Source organism: Procambarus clarkii, chromosome 7 (genome assembly GCF_040958095.1).
Source record: "Procambarus clarkii isolate CNS0578487 chromosome 7, FALCON_Pclarkii_2.0, whole genome shotgun sequence".
NCBI classification, from domain to species: domain Eukaryota; kingdom Metazoa; phylum Arthropoda; class Malacostraca; order Decapoda; family Cambaridae; genus Procambarus; species Procambarus clarkii.
In genome coordinates, this window is record NC_091156.1 from 10569111 (window position 1) to 10589110 (window position 20000).

Consider the following 20000-nt stretch of genomic DNA (forward strand, 5'->3'; position numbering starts at 1 on the left):
ATCTTTCAAGGGAGAATTATTCACACACACGCACACGCACACACACACACACACACACACACACACACACACACACACACACACACACACACACACACACACACACACGATTGATTGTTGATTGACAGTTGAGAGGCGGGACCAAAGAGCCAAAGCTCAACCCCCGCAAACACAACTAGGTGAATATAGTGTTGCCATCAAACCACTACAACCCTGAATAAACACAGCTTCAGAATTAAGTCATAAAGAAACTCAATTGTTCCCACGTGAAGCAACACTGGGAATTAAGTGTTGTAAACTTGGCGCATTTTCCCCCAATAAAATATTATCTCAAACCAAAATTAACCAAGAAACAAACCTAAATTTATAGACAAAACCATAATGAGTCCCAAATGACCAGGATACATGAAGATACATGAATACATGAATACATGACCAGAAGATACATAATATAAAACAAATGCAACATATGCAAGTAAGTAATTATCAACAGAAGGCACTAAGCAACACATACAAGTACAAATAATAATAATAATAATAATAATAATAATAATAATAATAATAATAATAATAATAATAATAATAATAATAATAATAATACACAGAACCTAATTGCACTATATTGATGCATCAATGAGGAAATCTGTAGGAGCCGTGGAGAGGGATCGAACCTATGCGCTGGGTGTTCCCTGGCACACGCTTTAGACAACTATGCCACGATATGGTCAAAAGAATTGCAACCTGGGGTACTAATGCACCCACTAGGATTCCCTGAGGCTTCCACTGAAGCCGAAGTTTCACACGATCCTATATTATTGTGTATATGAGTACGTGCAGACAGAACGTACTTTACGAACTTGTTTACCTCTCATATACGTGCAATATCCCACGTGCCTCGCGCTGTACATACTACGGACTGTAATCAATTTGCACAAGCACAATCATATCTTTAATCTACATGCTAACATTATTTCCCAAAGTTATATGGAACTTATATCGTACTTTATTACCATCTATATATTCTTATTCCGTGCAGCTGCCCCTCTTTTAATCTTAATTACCTCAATCTTCATCTCTTCCTTCAGTCCCGTCCCGTTCTCCCTCGACCCGTCCCATCCCACCAAACCTGCCCGGACAGGATGGTAAAGTTGTCTGCCTCAGGTATCACATCTAATACAATAAAGTGGAGTTTATGTTGATCCTGGAGCCAATAGGTGTCTCAGGCCAGAGGAACTTACATTAAACGACCCCTGGTAAGGCTGTTCCAGGCTGGCCCTCGCGGTGAAGGGGCGTCGTCGGCTCCCCAATATACTGGTAGAAGGCATTCGTTACGTGAGAATGAATCCTTAGACTGCCTCGTAGTGCACGGGACTTTAGATACAGCAGCAACTTTATTTCAACACATTTTGGGGTTTCAACAATGTAGAGAAGTTGAACTTCCTTCTCTCTACAACTTTTCAACTGTTTTGAGATTAAATTTGTTTTGTTGATACCGTTTGGGCTGTGACGGTTGTCTCTGATGGCGCATTTGATTACTGGGAAGCTGTTTATATGGGATGAGATTGGATAAGGTCAAGATAGTGAAGGTATAGTGAGGTCAGGATGGTGAAGGTGTAGTGAAGGTGTAGTGAGGTAAGCTTGGTGTTTATCAACAGTGTTGTCAGCACCTGGTGTTACGTTGCCAGAATGTCACGCCACAACCTCCACACGCTTTTATCTTTCTAGACCAACAGGAGCTGAAGCCTGTGGCGTTATCTCATTGGCAGCTCAGAGGGATTACATGATCGGAGCGCCACGAGGCAGACCTCGGGGCTTTAAGACCCGTGGAATACAAGAGGATTAGAATTCAATAAATCTTTTAGTGTGACGAATGAACATGAAGATTAATGTTATCACGAACTTGTGCAAGTGCGACACCATAACGAGGTCATTAGGGTGTATGACGGACGTCAGAGGGGGAAATGCCTGCGATAATCTCATTGTGTATATAAGGGGTGGTTGTCCTGTGCTTGCCAATCCACACTCAATTGTGCCCTCGTTGCTACCATGAAGCTCGCTAAGGCTCTCGCTCTCCTAGCTGCCCTGGTGGCCCTGGCTGCCGCCGACTGTGACCTGCCCTACTGCAAGATTGTGGCCGGGGTGGAGGTGCGGTGCAACGATCCACAGGCGTGGTTCGAGTACCACCCTCATCCCACCGACCGCCATCTCTTCATTCAGTGCACCACCTACGGTCCCCAAGTGATGAGCTGTGCTCCGGGCACAGCCTGGAACCAGGAGGCCTCCGTCTGTGTCCACGACACCGCCGTGCCCAGCTGCAGCGCCGACGTCGGCATCTGTGACTGCGACAAGTGTTTCATGGCAGATCCCCTCGACAAAACCTGCTACTACGCATGTTCCGTGAGTACTTGACCCCCTGATCTCTGCCTCCAGACACCAGTTTGTTTCCTCTCAGTCAGATCACACATGTTTCCCTGGTAACTGACGAATGTCAGAGAACTTACAAATAAAAGGGACTAATCCGTCTCCCAGTATGCCCAGACGAGTCTCCTCCGACCCGTCTGGGCATTATTCCCAGCTAGTCATTTTCTTAAGATCAGCTGGGAAAAAAAATGTAATTTTCAACTGATTTTCTACCTAATGCCACTATACATCACTAGTCATTCAATGTCACTCAAATCTGAAAGGGTGTATAGGAGAGGCCTGGGCATAGGGTCGACCCGGGCACCGCCGGGTAATCTGTCTCGTCCTTCATACAAACCAAGAATATATGTTGCACCATCTTACCCCCATCACCACCTCTAAGCTCACTATCACCTCTAAGCTCCAACACCATATACAACTACCTCATTTAAGCTTACTATCACCTTACCACCACTTACTCTAAGCTCACTATCACCTCTTAACACCATACAACTACCTCGTCTAAACTCACTATCACCTTCATCATCATACCTCCACCTCCTTCCACCCAACAATCTCTAACACCATCACCTGTGTTAGAATGCCATTGGCCACCACAATCGCCACTACCACTCCGTAAAAAAAAATAAATCTATTTTGCCTACTCAAAAAACACATGAACCCAGGCAATTTAACTAACCAATCGATGCAGATGCATAGCAAACGTTAATATCACGGTGCTTTAATTGTTACTAACACGTCGCATTTCTAGCGCAATGGTCGATTCCGTAATAGATACGGCGCAGTAGGTGAGAGGAAAGGTGATGCTATAAACCAGTAATAACAGTTCTCTTTCCCCGCAGCTGGACGCAAATGGTGAGTGCACAGCTGGAGATCACACGGGGTGATTGGCACTCTCTCCGCCACTGCCACGAGTGCCAAGAGTGCCAAGAGTACAAGGGAGTATAACGCTTATTATAAGTATATTCTATGCTGCAGGTGAGACACCTGTGGCACCTGTGTATTCCCAACGGTCCAAATGGTTGGTTACTGATCCAATTCGCCTCTTATCTTCATATCCCAGCTCCTTGTCCTTATATTCCTAGCTCCTTGTCCTCATATTCCTAGCTCATTGTTCTCATATCCCAGCTCCTTGTCCTCATATTCCTAGATCCTTGTTCTCATATCCCAGCTCCTTGTTCTCATATTCCAGTTACTTGTCTTCATATTCCTAGCTCCTTGTTCTCATATTCCTAGCTCCTTGTTCTCATATCCCAGCTCCTTGTCTTCATATCCTAGCTCCTTGTTCTCATATCCCAGTTCCTCGTTCTTATATCATAGCTTCTTGTTCTCATATCCCACCTCCTTGTTCTCATATCCCAGCTCCTTGTTCTCATATACCAGCTCCTTGTCCTCATATCCCAGCTCCTTGTCCTCATATCCCAGCTCCTTGCCCTCTTATTCCAGCTCCTTGTCCTCATATACCAGCTCCTTGTCCTCATCTCCCAGCTCCTTGTCCTCATATCCCAGCTCCTTGTCCTCATATCTCAGCTCCTTGGATTCTCCTGGTAATTAGCTCACCTTCTTCAAGTATGGTCAAACAATGCTCGCTCTTCAGCTGAGTTGCTGAGAACGGCCATTACTGTCATAAGACTGTGCTGAAGACACAGTTAAACCTTCAAACAATTAATCATAATATCTCAGGTTCTTTGAAAAATATCTAAATATATATTAATTGGCTAAATGCATTTAAATCTGTATTATTGTTAAAGTAAACTGAGTTGCTGACATTGCTAAAACTTGTAAGAATAATCAAAATCTAAGATTGTTAAGAAAAGTTGGATAAATGAGTTCAGATTTGCATTATTGTATATTTCAACTATTTGGAGATATTTAATTTGGGGTTATAATAACAGGGTTTTTATTCCTTGTTGTTGAAAGTAATCTTTAGTCTTCCACAGGCCAGAGAGGCGTCCCTGTAGCGATGAAATGTCCCGCTGGTACAGTATGGAGTCCCAGCGTGAACATCTGCCTGTAGGTCACCACACACCACCACCTGACTAGCCACCTGGGCTGTGTGTGTGTCGCCAGCTGGCGCCCGGGATAAGGATTACATTACCGTTCTCACACTCCACCTGCCTTACCATTTGGCGCCCGGGATAAGGAATATCTACGCTGTCCTGTGCCAACAGCAACAGTCTGCGCCCCCCTGATGGACCATCGACCGACACAGTACACTGCCAAGCTCTGACTTCCGGAAAATAACTCTGAATATACATGAAATACTTGCAAACTTACTCTGGTGCAAATTGCAACAGAGTTAACTTGGCAGCGTACAAATAGTTCTAAGTTTATCTCTTCAAAATCTAAATTGCTAACTTGCTGATGCCTCTTTGTCAAATATTTCAGTCAAAATAAACCTTTCAAGCAAGATGATGTTGTCTACTGTCCTCTCTTCGTTACTGAGCTGACTCCCTTTCCGTTACCACACCTTTCCCTCCCCCCTCCCTCTCTCTCTCTCTCCCTCTCTCCCTTTCAACGTTCCCTCTCGACCCTTTACACACTTCCCTCCACTCTCAAGGAAGACATCACATTCTTGACCTTGCCACACCTAACAAGCTGGTGGAACAGAGCACAGACACACAACGTACAGAGACGCCAAGCTCACACAACACGTCACAGGTCATGACGTATCGTCAGGAAATTCTTAAATATAACTGTTGCAAAGGGTTATGGTACCTTTTGTCAGCCCTGTAAGGCGAGATCACTGTAAGCAAAGGTGCCAACGGGACTATTAGGACTGATATCATTATAGGTGTTGCATTTTCTAAAGCAACTTGGTGAAAAAGAACAAGGGGGTCACACAAGGTCAGGGACCAGCGCCAAAGGTCACTTATTGAAACTAAAAACATTAAATTAAGGAAATAAAAAAAAAAACTTCCATGGTGAGAGGGCTGGACCCCTGAAGCCCAGTACCAGTAGGCCTTGCCAGAGTCCGGACCACAAGGATATTGAGTTTCCAAAACCAACAAAAGGTAAGATTGAGTTGATTGCACTCAAAATGAAAGTGGTGAAGTCAAACTCTATATACGAATCCAAAGATAGATGTCACAAATCTCCCTGGGTATATATAATGACTCACACCAGTCAAGTAATGGTCAAGGGGGGGGGGAGCACATGACCTGGAACCCATTACCTACAAGCGCACGTATGTAAATACGTCAATAACGTATCACACACACACACACACACACACACACACACACACACACACACACACACACACCTCGCGAGGCCTCGAATGAGCCTCGCGGCCGAGTAGATAGCACATGGGGGGGGGGGGGGTGTCGTAGTCCTAATGGCCCGGGTTCGATTCCAGGCGGAGGCGGAAACAAACGGGCAGATTTTTTTTTACCTTAGTGCCCCTGTTCATCTAGCAGTAAATAGGTACCTATGAGATAGACAGCTGCTACGGGCTGCTTCCTTTGGATGTATGCGTGAGAAATATATATATAGTAGATATCATAAAGGAAAAATAGATTGGTTAGAAAGGCGGGGTCCAAGAGCTAATAGCTCGATTCAGCAGACACAAATAATAAATACAAATAGTAACTCCACACACACAGTTCACGTATGAAATGTATTTAAATATAAACATGAACAAATAGGGAATGAAGAAACATAATTAATCATCCAATACGAGGAAAAGTGAGGCTCAAGAGCTAGCGCTCGACCGTGCAAGCGTGGTACACCTGGCGAGTGCCGACCCCAGTGTTCACTCGGCCACCAAGAAGGCCCAGCAGTAGCAGCAGCAGCAGCAGTAGCAGCAGCAGCAGCAGCAGCAGCAGCAGTAGCAGGCAGCAGCAGGCGACCGACAGATCAAGGCGACTGCTACTCATCTCACACCCGTCTCCCACAAAATTATTCATGCTATCTAAATGAAATGTGTATAGTAATAAACCCGGCGCGTCACAGCTCTACACACTGGTTGGATGGGAGAGAGAGAGAGAGAGAGAGAGAGAGAGAGAGAGAGAGAGAGAGAGAGAGAGAGAGAGAGAGAGAGAGAGAGAGAGAGAGAGAGAGAGAGAGAGAGAGAGAGAAAGAGAGAGAGAGAGAGAGAGAGAGAGAGAGAGAGAGAGAGAGAGAGAGAGAGAGAGAGAGAGAGAGAGAGAGAGAGAGAGAGAGAGAGAGAGAGAGAGAGAGAGAGAGAGAGAGAGAGAGAGAGAGAGAGAGAGAGAGAGAGAGAGAGAGAGAGAGAGAGAGAGAGAGAGAGAGAGAGAGAGAGAGAGAGAGAGAGAGAGAGAGGAGGAAGTACAGCAGCCCGTAATACATATACCATCAACCGGTCCATATCATACCATCGCAGTACTGGCGAAAACGAGCCTTTAAGGGACACTGCTAAATCTCAAGGGAGAACAATGGCTTATACGATAACTTAAATGTCTAATAAATTCTATTGGCGAGGGGGGAAAAGGGGATCAGAGAGGTAACGTTACTGTACAACTATCCTGCTGTACATTCCGTTACACTTTGCAAGGATCCAGTGACCTCGAGGAAGGGCACAGTTACAGCCAGAGAGAGAGACACTTAACCTGTATTACTCCCTTTAATGGATTTACTGGTTTTACTGGTTTTACTGGTTTTACTCTTCTTTCTTAATCACCTCAACCTTCTTCTCTTCCTTCAGTCCCGTCCTGTTCTCCCTCGACCTTTCCCATCCCACCAAACCTGCCCGGACAGGATGGTAAAGTTGTCTGCGTCAGGTATCACATCTAATACAATAAAGTGGAGTTTATGTTGATCCTGGAGCCAATAGGTGTCTCAGGCCAGAGGAACTTACATTAAACGACCCCTGGTAATGCTGTCCCAGGCTGGCCCTCGCGGTGAAGGGGCGTCGTCGGCTCCCCAAGCCCCATAACCGACAGTTCAAATACAATAACACAACCCCACTAGTTTAAACCCAATAACCCAGCTTTATCAGTTTAAACCCCATAACGCACCCCCATCATTTCAAGCCCTATAATCCAGCTCTACCGGTACAAGCACTATAACTCAGTCCCATAATTTGAAGCATCATACCCGTGCCTCATCAGTTCAAGAACCATATAACACATCCTCCCTAGCTTTTATATACACATTTCTTCAAATAAATAATCCCAAATCACACACACATGCCCTCTTATAAACATATCACCTTTTGGGAATATAAATGCTTGAAGATCCATAGATGTGCTCGAGTCATCTCTTTAGCTTCTTTACCCCAAAAGTATTCTGGATTTATATTATCAAAAATTTTGAGAAAATCTTTGGAGCAGGACGACAGAATTATGCTCTCTCTCCACTTAATCTATAATCCCAGCAAGGTCCTCAGTCCTTTTCCCCCTCTTCTTAAGACCTGGCACTTGTAATAAATCTCATCTCCTAGTCAACCTGCAGGACTTCAAACGCTTCTATGACCTTCATTCTCAATCAACAAATGTGTTTGGTCAGCAAATGTATGGATTCATTTCCTCCGGGTAAGTTATTGACGAACATTAGATATCACTCGGGAGAGCGTTGTGGAGTTACACAATTGTAACAATCTTGTTAGTGTAATGTCACAAGAGTCTTACTATTGTAACGCCACAAGGACGTCATTAGAGTAACGTCACAAGGATCTTATAACAGTAACACCACAAGGATCTCTACCATACTACTTGTGTAAAGGAGGAAATGTATATGTTTATCTCTCAGAATGTTCGGTAATACGTTTATTGCTTGTGATGTGTGTGTATGTATGTATTAACACCATGTACTGAACGGGGTGAGAATAGCTTGAGCTACCTCATCCCTTTGTATTTTACCTCAATAAACTTATTTCAATTTCAATTTACTAGGATCTCATCTGAGAAGCGCAACGAAGATCTCACTTGCATGGCGCCACTAGGAGTCCACCTTCCTTCGGTCAGGCCACTGTTGTTTACAAAAAGCAGAGCGGGTCCGAGCTCTGATGAGCCTTGAGGTACTCTCCTGGTCTCTCTGACCCGTCCTGACCCCTTCCTGTCTACGGGGACTGTCTGCGGTTAGACAGACGCTTCCTCGCCCAAATGAGTTTTTTTCCAATTATTTAAGATGTTTTTCGAGTTTTATTTAGCAAGAGACACAGATAAGAAAAGTTTCTCACGGGAGTGAAAGTGGCTGCACTCTATAAGGTAAGGTGGCGGGGAAGGTTGTAGCTCTCAAGCCCCGGCTTGAGCCCCGGTTTTAGGAGCAGCATACAGCGTGACAGCCGCCTTGCCACATATATTTACACAATTACCATCATTGCTACTCACTCGCCATCTCCATTACGGTTAGCTTTCTGTACTCACTACTCTCTCGAAAGCAGCAACATCAACAGATTACATATAAACAAAAATTTAATTCCAGTGTGTGACTGACCATAAACTTTTGCTTCCACCATAAAATAATCGACGAAAAGTTGTTACATGTTACCAAACTCTGACACACCTTTGCTAACAACAACAAATCACAACAGACAAAAGTTGGTTGGTATGAACTATGCAAGAGAGCAAAATGTTGGTGGCTGGCAGGAGATAACTGTCGCTCTTAGCGTGTGGGAGTTAGTTCCTGACCAGGAGAATGTCACGAGACCTTTGTCGTCCGTAACTTCTAGAAGTCAGGTCACGACCGCACGAGAGTAAAGGCTCCTTGACACAGGAACGAGTACAAGTGATATTAAGTAAAGACTCCAGATTCTCAGCCCACGGGAGTACGAACACCTCTTGACCAGCGAACGAACACATTTTGCAGGCGATGAGTCACAATAACGTGGCTAAAGTAAGTTGACCAGACCACACACTAGAAGGTGAAGGGACGACGACGTTTTGGTCCGTCCTGGACCATTCTCAAGTCGATTTTCCAGGCCCAAGACGGACCGAAACGTCGTCGTCCCTTCACCTTCTAGTGTGTGTGGTCTGGTCAACACCTTTTGCCTCACTGAGGGAGACACCCCTGAGAGAACACCTGCGTGAACAAGAGAAGGGTCCTCCTCACACGCATAAACTCATAGAGTTATCATAGCTGAATAATCTAAAACATTTGCTTACAGTAAGAGCAATAAGTTCTGCTCTGCTAAGTTCCCTGACAGCATTCAAGTGCTGCTGCTGCAGCTGATGATTGATGGTAATGATGATGCGGCTGCTGCTGCTGCTGATAATGATGATAATGATGAAGATGATGAGCTGCTACTGCTGTGTTTGGATGCTTACTGCTCGCGTGGACTGTCACCCTCGCGTGTCTTAAAAAGCAATTTTATGCATAGTAATTATTCTGATAAATATACAAAAGTCCATCATCAAGCGCAACAGTAGTCTCTGTTGGAGCTACAGTAGCCCTAGCAGGAACAACAATAGCCCCCTGTATCAGAATAGACCACCAACTCCTCCCCCCAACCCCATCTCCACCAACACCCCCTCCCAAACACCCCACCCTCCCAAACACCCGTCAACTAACATATACGTCGGAAACAAATAAAATGGAAAAAAATAGCAACAATTGCATAAAAATAGGAAAAAAAGCAATAACAACTATGACAAGAACATCAACAGAATTAAGCGGCGGCCCCGTCACTCACAGCGGGGGGGAAAAACCCCCACAGAAGCTGTAACGATACCAAAATCCATTTTCCCAGGATGGTATTGCCTCAGTGGTGGTCACCCTGGAGCCTGTGTTGACTAACTCACGCGTACACGCACGCACCTGAATACACGCACGTAAGAACGTACAGTTGGAAAGGCGGGGTTGAAGAGCTAGCAGCTCGATCTTGCAGGCACAAAATAGGTGAGTACATATTGATGAATATGGCTACCCACCAGCCACAGTGGCTATATGGCTACCCACCAGCCACAGTGGCTATATGGCTACCCACCAGCCACAGTGGCTATATGGCTACTCACTAGCCACAGTGGCTATATAGCTACCCACCAGCCACAGTGGCTATATGGCTACCCACCAGCCACAGTGGCTATATGGCTACCCACCAGTCACAGTGGCTATATGGCTACTCACCAGCCACAGTGGCTATATGGCTACTCACCAGCCACAGTGGCTATATGGCTACCCACCAGCCACAGTGGCTATATGGCTACCCACCCACCAGCCACAGTGGCTATATGGCTACTCACCAGCCACAGTGGCTATATGGCTACCCACCAGCCACAGTGGCTATATGGCTACCCACCAGCCACAGTGGCTATATGGCTACCCACCAGCCACAGTGGCTATATGGCTACCCACCAGCCACAGTAGCTATATGGCTACCCACCAGCCACAGTGGCCATATGGCTACCCATCAGCCACAGTGGCTATATGGCTACCCACCAGCCACAGTGGCCATATGGCTACCCACCAGTCACAGTGGCTATATGGCTACCCACCAGCCACAGTGGCCATATGGCCACCCACCAGCCACAGTGGCGATATGGCTACCCACCAGTCACAGTAGCTATATGGCTACCCACCAGCCACAGTGGCCATATGGCTACCCACCAGCCACAGTGGCTATATGGCTACCCACCAGCCACAGTGGCCATATGGCTACCCACCAGTCACAGTGGCTATATGGCTACCCATCAACCACAGTAGCTATATGGCTACCCACCAGCCACAGTGGCTATATGGCTACCCACCAGTCACAGTAGCTATATGGCTACCCACCAGCCACAGTGGCCATATGGCTACCCACCAGCCACAGTGGCTATATGGCTACCCACCAGCCACAGTGGCCATATGGCTACCCACCAGTCACAGTGGCTATATGGCTACCCACCAGCCACAGTGGCCATATGGCCACCCACCAGCCACAGTGGCTATATGGCTACCCATCAACCACAGTGGCTATATGGCTACCCACCAGCCACAGTGGCCATATGGCTACCCATCAACCACAGTGGCCACATATTGAACCAACAGCCAGTGGTCAAATCGTCATATTTTCTCAAATTCGTGAATACTTTCCCTAATTACGCAATAATCCGGCACGTTTATCGCTTCGTACTCTGAAAACAACACTGTTGATGTCTGTCTGTCGTGTAAACATTATGGGAGCTCGCGCGCGCACACACACACACATGAAAGGGAAATAGGACCGGAGACATTGTTGTAAATAACCGATGGCTCGAAAGGCGGGATCCAAGAGTCAATGCTCGATCCTGTAGACACAAATAGGTGAGTACACACACACACACACACACACACACACACACACACACACACACACACACACACACACACACACACACACACACACAAATTAATTCGGAAAATTTACAGGGGTTTAAAAGTAGAAAATATTGATGAAGGAAAGCTAGAGAGAGGTCAGCCACTGAACTGCTACCAGTATATTATATATATATATATATATATATATATATATATATATATATATATATATATATATATATATATATATATATATATATATATATATATATATATATATAATTAATCACACAAAACAAGAGTGGTTCTTATAGACATGTGTCACTGAAGCATATACATTTACCCATTTAGACCCAGTTAATAAATCCTCACTCCCTCCCTCTTTCTGTTCTGTACTCAAACCTTCCACGAGTTTAAATTATCCATAACGACAGTATGGAGTGTTATGCTTCTGCCCGGGGGTCTAATCATAGTCATTTTCACAGTTTACCGACAAAATTCCCCTCAACAACCACCGAACACATTTCTTATGGACCATTTTCCTAGGACACTGGAATCAATGTTCAGGTGTAAGTGAATTGCGTGTGACTTTACGGAAATGGAGAGCACCAGAGATTACAGGAACTTGTGTATTCGTGTGGAGACCTGTGAGAGTCAAACACAAGCTCTTGTGGAGAGCTGTGAGAGTCAAACACAAGCTGATGTTGACAGCTGTGAGTGTCAAACACAAGCTGATGTTGACAGCTGTGAGAGTCAAACACAAGTTCATGTCGACAGCTGTGAGTGTCAAACACAAGCTGATGTTGACAGCTGTGAGTGTCAAACACAAACTGATGTTGACAGCTGTGAGTGTCAAACACAAGCTGATGTTGACAGCTGTGAGTGTCAAACACAAGTTCATGTCGACAGCTGTGAGTGTCAAACACAAGTTCATGTCGACAGCTGTGAGTGTCAAACACAAGTTCATGTCGACAGCTGTGAGTGTCAAACACAAGTTCATGTCGACAGCTGTGAGTGTCAAACACAAGTTCATGTCGACAGCTGTGAGAGTCAAACACAAGTTCATGTCGACAGCTGTGAGTGTCAAACACAAGCTGATGTTGACAGCTGTGAGTGTCAAACACAAGTTCATGTCGACAGCTGTGAGTGTCAAACACAAGCTGATGTTGACAGCTGTGAGTGTCAAACACAAGTTCATGTCGACAGCTGTGAGTGTCAAACACAAGTTCATGTCGACAGCTGTGAGTGTCAAACACAAGTTCATGTCGACAGCTGTGAGTGTCAAACACAAGCTCATGTCGACAGCTGTGAGTGTCAAACACAAGCTGATGTTGACAGCTGTGAGTGTCAAACACAAGTTCATGTCGACAGCTGTGAGTGTCAAACACAAGTTCATGTCGACAGCTGTGAGTGTCAAACACAAGTTCATGTCGACAGCTGTGAGTGTCAAACACAAGTTCATGTCGACAGCTCTGAGTGTCAAACACAAGTTCATGTCGACAGCTGTGAGTGTCAAACACAAGTTCATGTCGACAGCTGTGAGTGTCAAACACAAGCTCATGTCGACAGCTGAGAGTGTCAAACACAAGCTCATGTCGACAGCTCTGAGTGTCAAACACAAGCTCATGTCGACAGCTGTGAGTGTCAAACACAAGCTCATGTCGACAGCTGTGAGTGTCAAACACAAGTTCATGTCGACAGCTGTGAGTGTCAAACACAAGTTCATGTCGACAGCTGTGAGTGTCAAACACAAGTTCATGTCGACAGCTGTGAGTGTCAAACACAAGTTCATGTCGAAAGCTGGGAGTGTCAAACACAAGTTCATGTCGACAGCTGTGTCAAACACAAGCTCATGTCGACAGCTGTGAGTGTCAAACACAAGCTCATGTCGACAGCTGTGAGTGTCAAACACAAGCTCATGTCGACAGCTGTGAGTGTCAAACACAAGCTCATGTCGACAGCTGTGAGTGTCAAACACAAGTTCATGTCGACAGCTGTGAGTGTCAAACACAAGTTCATGTCGACAGCTGTGAGTGTCAAACACAAGTTCATGTCGACAGCTGTGAGTGTCAAACACAAGCTCATGTCGACAGCTGTGAGTGTCAAACACAAGCTGATGTTGACAGCTGTGAGTGTCAAACACAAGTTCATGTCGACAGCTGTGAGTGTCAAACACAAGTTCATGTCGACAGCTGTGAGTGTCAAACACAAGTTCATGTCGACAGCTGTGAGTGTCAAACACAAGTTCATGTCGACAGCTGTGAGTGTCAAACACAAGTTCATGTCGACAGCTGTGAGTGCCAAACACAAGTTCATGTCGACAGCTGTGAGTGTCAAACACAAGCTCATGTCGACAGCTGTGAGTGTCAAACACAAGCTCATGTCGACAGCTCTGAGTGTCAAACACAAGCTCATGTCGACAGCTGTGAGTGTCAAACACAAGCTCATGTCGACAGCTCTGAGTGTCAAACACAAGTTCATGTCGACAGCTGTGAGTGTCAAACACAAGTTCATATCGACAGCTGTGAGTGTCAAACACAAGTTCATGTCGACAGCTGTGAGTGTCAAACACAAGTTCATGTCGACAGCTGGGAGTGTCAAACACAAGTTCATGTCGACAGCTGTGTCAAACACAAGCTCATGTCGACAGCTGTGAGTGTCAAACACAAGCTCATGTCGACAGCTGTGAGTGTCAAACACAAGCTCATGTCGACAGCTGTGAGTGTCAAACACAAGCTCATGTCGACAGCTGTGAGTATTAAATAAAAGTTCACGTAGACAGCTGAGTCAAATCCGATTTGTTGTGTATTCATGAAATGCTTTATGTGCAATTAATTTACTGAATGTTGAAAACTAAAGACACATTCACACAGCAAACTCGGTCTTACGCCATAATTCTGTATATTATCAAAGCTTAAGACAGCCACACAAATCTCTCCCTTTGAATTTCTTTCTCTTGCCTCTGAACTTTAGCTTCATCTCTGATATCTTCACCAACTTGGACTGGACGGTAGAGTGACAGTCTCGCTTCATGCAGGTCGGCGTTTAATCCCCGACCGTCCAAGAGGCTGGGCACTATTCCTTCCCTCCGTTTCATCCCAAATCCTTATCCTGACCCCTTCCAAGTGCAATATAGTCGTAATGGCTTGGCTCTTTTCCCCCCTGATAATTCTCTCTCTCAACCCCCTTTCACCCTCACCTCTCCCCCTCACCTCTCTCCCCTCACCTCTCCCCCTCACCACTCCTTGCCTTGACCGACCTGACATAAAAAACAAGAGAACTATCACTAACATTTCTCTTGGGCATCGCTTTATTTGTCTAGGGTAAAACATCCAGGGGTAGAAATATCGTTTTTAACTGTGTGGCGCACGTTATGTGGTCTGGGAGGGAAGGGGGAGCATGGTATGTGGTCTGGGAGGGACGGGGGAGCATGGTATGTGGTCTGGGAGGGCCGGGGGAGTATGGTATGTGGTCTGGGAGGGACGGGGGAGCATGGTATGTGGTTTGGGAGGGAAGGGGAGCATGGTATGTGGTCTGGGAGGGTGTGGGGAGCATGATATGTGGTCTGGGAGGGCCGGGGGAGCATGGTATGTTGTCTGGGAGGGCCGAGGGAGCATGGTATGTGGTCTGGGAGGGACGGGGGAGCATGGTATGTGGTCTGGGAGGGAAGGGGAGCATGGTATGTGGTCTGGGAGGGACGGGAGAGCATGGTATGTGGTCTGGGAGGGTGTGGGGAGCATGGTATGTGGTCTGAGAGGGTGTGGGGAGTATGGTATGTGGTCTGGGAGGGTGTGGGGAGCATGGTATGTGGTCTGGGAGGGTGTGTGGCGCATGATATGTGGTCTGGGAGGGTATAGGGAGCATGGTATGTGGTCTAGGAGGGTATAGGGAGCATGGTATGTGGTCTAGGAGGGAGGGAGAGCATGGTATGTGGTCTGGGAGGGAGGAAGAGCATGGTATGTGGTCTAGAAGGGTGTGGGGAGCATTATATGTGGTCTGGGAGGGAGGGAGAGCATGGTATGTGGTCTGGGAGGGAGGGAGAGCATGGTATGTGGTCTGGGGGGGAGGGGGAGCATGGTATGTGGTCTGGGAGGGTGAGGGGAGTATGGTATGTGGTTTGGGAGGGAGGAAGAGCATGGTATGTAGTCTGGGAGGGACGGGGGAGCATGGTATGTAATCTGGGAGGGTGTAGGGAGCATGGTATGTGATCTGGGAGGGACGGGGGAGCATGGTATGTGGTCTGGGAGGGAGGGGAAGCCTGGTATGTGGTCTGGGAGGGACGGGGGAGCATGGTATGTAGTCTGGGAGGGACGGGGGAGCATGGTATGTAATCTGGGAGGGTGTAGGGAGCATGGTATGTGATCTGGGAGGGACGGGGGAGCATGGTATGTGATCTGGGAGGGTGTAGGGAGCATAGTATGTGGTCTGGGAGGTAGTGGGGAGTATGGTAGGTGGTCTGGGAGGAAGGGGGAGCATGGTATGTGGTCTGGGAGGGAGGGGGAGCATGGTATATGACTTGGGTTTTAGGAAGATAGAGAATGAGGGTTTTCACATCTATATCTAAACAATAGAAGGTCCGTCTGTCTGTCCAAAGTAGGAAGCCAAAATCTTGGAACTAGCCTTGCCCAACTTTTCAAGATGATAAATGGAAGGTATGTGAATGTCATAGGCCAGTCAGGGTAGGTCTCTGTGCCACCCTTTTAGAACTATTGGAATCTATAGCGAAAACATGCGCTTTCTGAGAGAGAGAGAGAGAGAGAGAGAGAGAGAGAGAGAGAGAGAGAGAGAGAGAGAGAGAGAGAGAGAGAGAGAGAGAGAGAGAGAGAGAGATAGAGAGAGAGAGAGAGAGAGAGGGGGGAGAGAGATATGGGGGTGACAGGAAGAGAGGAGAAATAGAGGTAGAGATATAAAAAAGTCTGGAAGAGGCGGGGGATGGTGGGGAGATTAGGAGAGAAGAGAGAGAAGAGGAAGAGGAGGAGAATAACCCCATCTAGTGTTACATAACCCTGAGGGAGTAACTGAGGAAGAGAGGCACAACCGGAAAGGACGGATGAACGAAAGAGAACACACAGTAGAAGGGCAAGGAATGGATATTACACATATATATATATATATATACAATAGCTACAAATTTAATTAATTTCTAGACAGACATAAGGGAGGCTACCCTCCGCCCGTGTTGGCAACACGAGACAGATATAACAAGGGGGGGAGGGGGTCAAGGGGAATATATTGACCGGGATACAATTTTACTGTCGTAATCTCAGCTGCAGGGCAGATCAAACTGAAAGTGCAACGAATGAACAAACATCTTCCTCCCCCTCCCCATCCACACACACACACACACGCGCGCGCACACACACACTGGAAGACAGAAGAGTAAAGGGAGACATGATCACTGGTTACAAAATTCTCAGAGGAATTGGCAGGGTAGATAAAGATAAACTGTTTGACACTAGTGGTACGCGAACAAGGGGACACAGGTGGAGACTGAGTACCCAAATGAGCCACAGGGACGTTAGAAAGAACTTTTTCAGCGTCAGAGTAGTTAACAGATGGAATGCACTAGGAAGTGATGTGGTGGAGGCTGACTCCATACACAGTTTCAAATGTAGATATGATAGAGCCCAATAGGCTCAGGAACCTGTACACCAGTTGATTGACAGTTGAGAGGCGGGACCAAAGAGCCAGAGCTTCAAGCACAACCAGGTGAGTACACACACACACACACACACACATACACACACACACACACACACACACACACACACACACACACACACACACACACACACACACACACACACACACACAAAAAAAAAAAAAAAAAAAAAAGCATCATACGACAAAGACTACTGTGATAGCGGGACACGATGAGCGTATCTCTCATCCTGTACACTTAGGTATTTATACACACACACACACACACGATTCAGAACCTACGTCAGACAAGAATGTGCAGCACCATTATGTAGCCAGGGAGAAGTGTGAAAGTAGGTGATAAGTGCAAGAAGACATTATTCCATTACATAAAAACTAAAGAAGTGAAGGGAAATTTAGGGAACTTAATCTAACAACACGAAAAAAAAACAAGATGATATGTGACCACACAATACAGAGGCAAACAGATAAGGTAGGTAAGGGGCCAGCCAATGAAGGGACGGTGGACAGAGGTGTAAGTCTGATATACGAATAAGAGCTAAACAAAACTAACAGATTGTGAGCAGATGTGGTGGTCATATGAACACTTAAAATTCGCAAGAACTGATTCCAAGAGCTCCGTAGCGAAATAATTGCCCCAGGGATCTGTAAGATGCTAGACGGAAGATCACGAAGGGTTGAAACACACTCGCCACACAGTCACACAAGTGAACACTTCTTACATTGATCACATAGACACGCCGGATATGATCCAGTCATGTGATCAATAAACATGAACTGAGAATAAACTGTAGTATCGAATTAAAACATAAAAGAGTGGTTCCTTGCCTTCTTCACTGTGTGTGGCAAGTGTGGGATCTTCAGGTGCCAGATCATCGACACTTTAGACTGTATTAAGAGTGCCGCCAGGTCCGCCATCCAGGAACGGATGACTGACTAGCCAGCCCGTCATACGGTTTCACAATGTCAAGAAAACGGTCAAGTGTCCTCTCCTAACCTACCAGAGGACCCAAAACAGAAAACTGGACAATACGTCACTTGCGTGAGCCGCTTCCATTTTCTAGTTCGACAATTTTTTGCCTTATGTAACGCATACGAGCGAAAAGCGACGTTCTTTGCAAGAGGACAGGTTGCACAGACAGCGCTTAACTCAAGCCAAGTATTGTATTAAGTTTAATACAGTTATTTAGACATCAAAGCGGGGATTTAAGTATTTATGCAACCACTTACGAAACCTGTGCATCTTCAATAACACTGGCGTGCTTGACATTTGTTAAACGGTTTATGAGCTCCGAAGCATTATGAGGTTGTTCATGGCAATAATGCCTTGGGATTGTCAAGTTTTTGAAGCGTGTGAACTGTTTTATAAATGTAAACAGTGCCGTTATGATCAGGTAAAGATGAACAGGTTTCGTATGTGATTGCGTAAATGAATGATGGTTCCTGGCCCTATCAACTACTGTGACCCCCCCACCCCCACCCCCAAGCAACACAACCACACATCTGCGCACTTCTTAAGTCTTATAAATAACCAATATTTATATTGAGCCACTTCTCTCGCTCTGCCACTCCGTAAAAAATACAACTGTTTTGTCTAGTCGATATTATACGAATCCAAGCAACCCACCCAAGCACAGACAACGTAACAATTACGGGGTTTTAATTTTCTTTAATTCGTCGTGTATTTAACGAATTGGTTGATTCCTTTAAAAAAATGCGACGTACTAGGTAACAGAACAGGTAATTTATTTACCTGTAGACGGAAGCCGCTGGACGACGTACCTGTGGAACAAGCAGAAGGATTAGACAGATCACCAAGAGCAAGTGGGCCAGGCAGTTCAAACATAATTGGAACACTGACATACCCTGACTTTCAACTACAGTTTACATGGTCAAGACCTAAGCACCAAGGTAACGTATTCTGCAACACAAGAGACAGGTTTAGGAGGCAAGAAGGGAACTATCGGGGGATAGCGCCAAGCCATTACGACTATATAACACTGAAACGGGGTCAGGATAAGGATTTGGGATGGGACGGGGGAAAGGAATGGTGCCCAACCACTTGGACGGTCGGGAATTGAACGCCGACCTGTATGAAGCGAGACTACGTTTAATTCGATCGTATTTTGGTCGTAATCATGGCATCATCAACACTGGTCCTGTACCACCCCATCATTCCATTGTAAACCTCCAACTGCCTTGCATGGGTAGGTTTGAATGGACTGATGGGTGGTACAACTCATCTCTTAATTCACACCCACCCCTGCAATCATGGGTTGCTCTGTGTTTCTGGCAGTACACACTGACATCTGTAACATTGGTAAACATGATAGTGAAACATTATACATACTCAACCTTGAGTTCTTTGATAATGAGTTCGAAGATATTGATTCTATTGGTTGCAAAATTTGTTATCCAAAATGTTTCCGGGAAAATTGTTGTAGCACAGCTCAACGTAAATATTATAACAAAATTAGCATTGAGAAAATTTGCCCAAAAAATGCTTTATGCTTATCATATTTTTCTGGCTTCGAAAGTATGGTATTTAGATTCTAAATACTTTATAAAAAGTATTTAGAAAGTTCAAGATCTTGAAACTATTTTATGTACATTTGTTTTTTATTGTGAAAATACTATTTTGAAATTATCATTCAGAAACCGCCCTCGGTGTGATAACTGTGTTATTTACAAAATGCCCTGTAAAAATTGTAATACATTCTAAATAGGTCAAATATCTA

At 45.6% G+C, this 20000-nt stretch overlaps 2 protein-coding genes across 5 annotated transcripts in view; one reads left to right on the top strand and one right to left on the bottom strand.

Annotated features, from left to right (window-relative positions):
- LOC123752355 (lachesin-like) overlaps window positions 1-20000 on the bottom strand; it is a 375643-nt gene that overhangs the window by 166951 nt on the left and 188692 nt on the right. The gene's annotated exons all lie outside the window — the stretch shown is intronic.
- On the top strand, window positions 1999-4833 carry LOC123748042 (peritrophin-1-like). 2 transcript variants are annotated; one of them, XM_045730242.2, is made up of 3 exons: window positions 1999-2397; window positions 3264-3276; window positions 4362-4833. In XM_045730242.2, exons 1-3 carry the CDS (start codon window positions 2047-2049, stop codon window positions 4436-4438), a joined length of 441 nt encoding a protein of 146 aa, XP_045586198.1. In that variant the 5' UTR covers window positions 1999-2046; the 3' UTR covers window positions 4439-4833. The 2 variants fall into 2 exon arrangements, with proteins under 2 accessions (XP_045586198.1, XP_069168904.1); XM_069312803.1 differs by lacking the exon at window positions 3264-3276.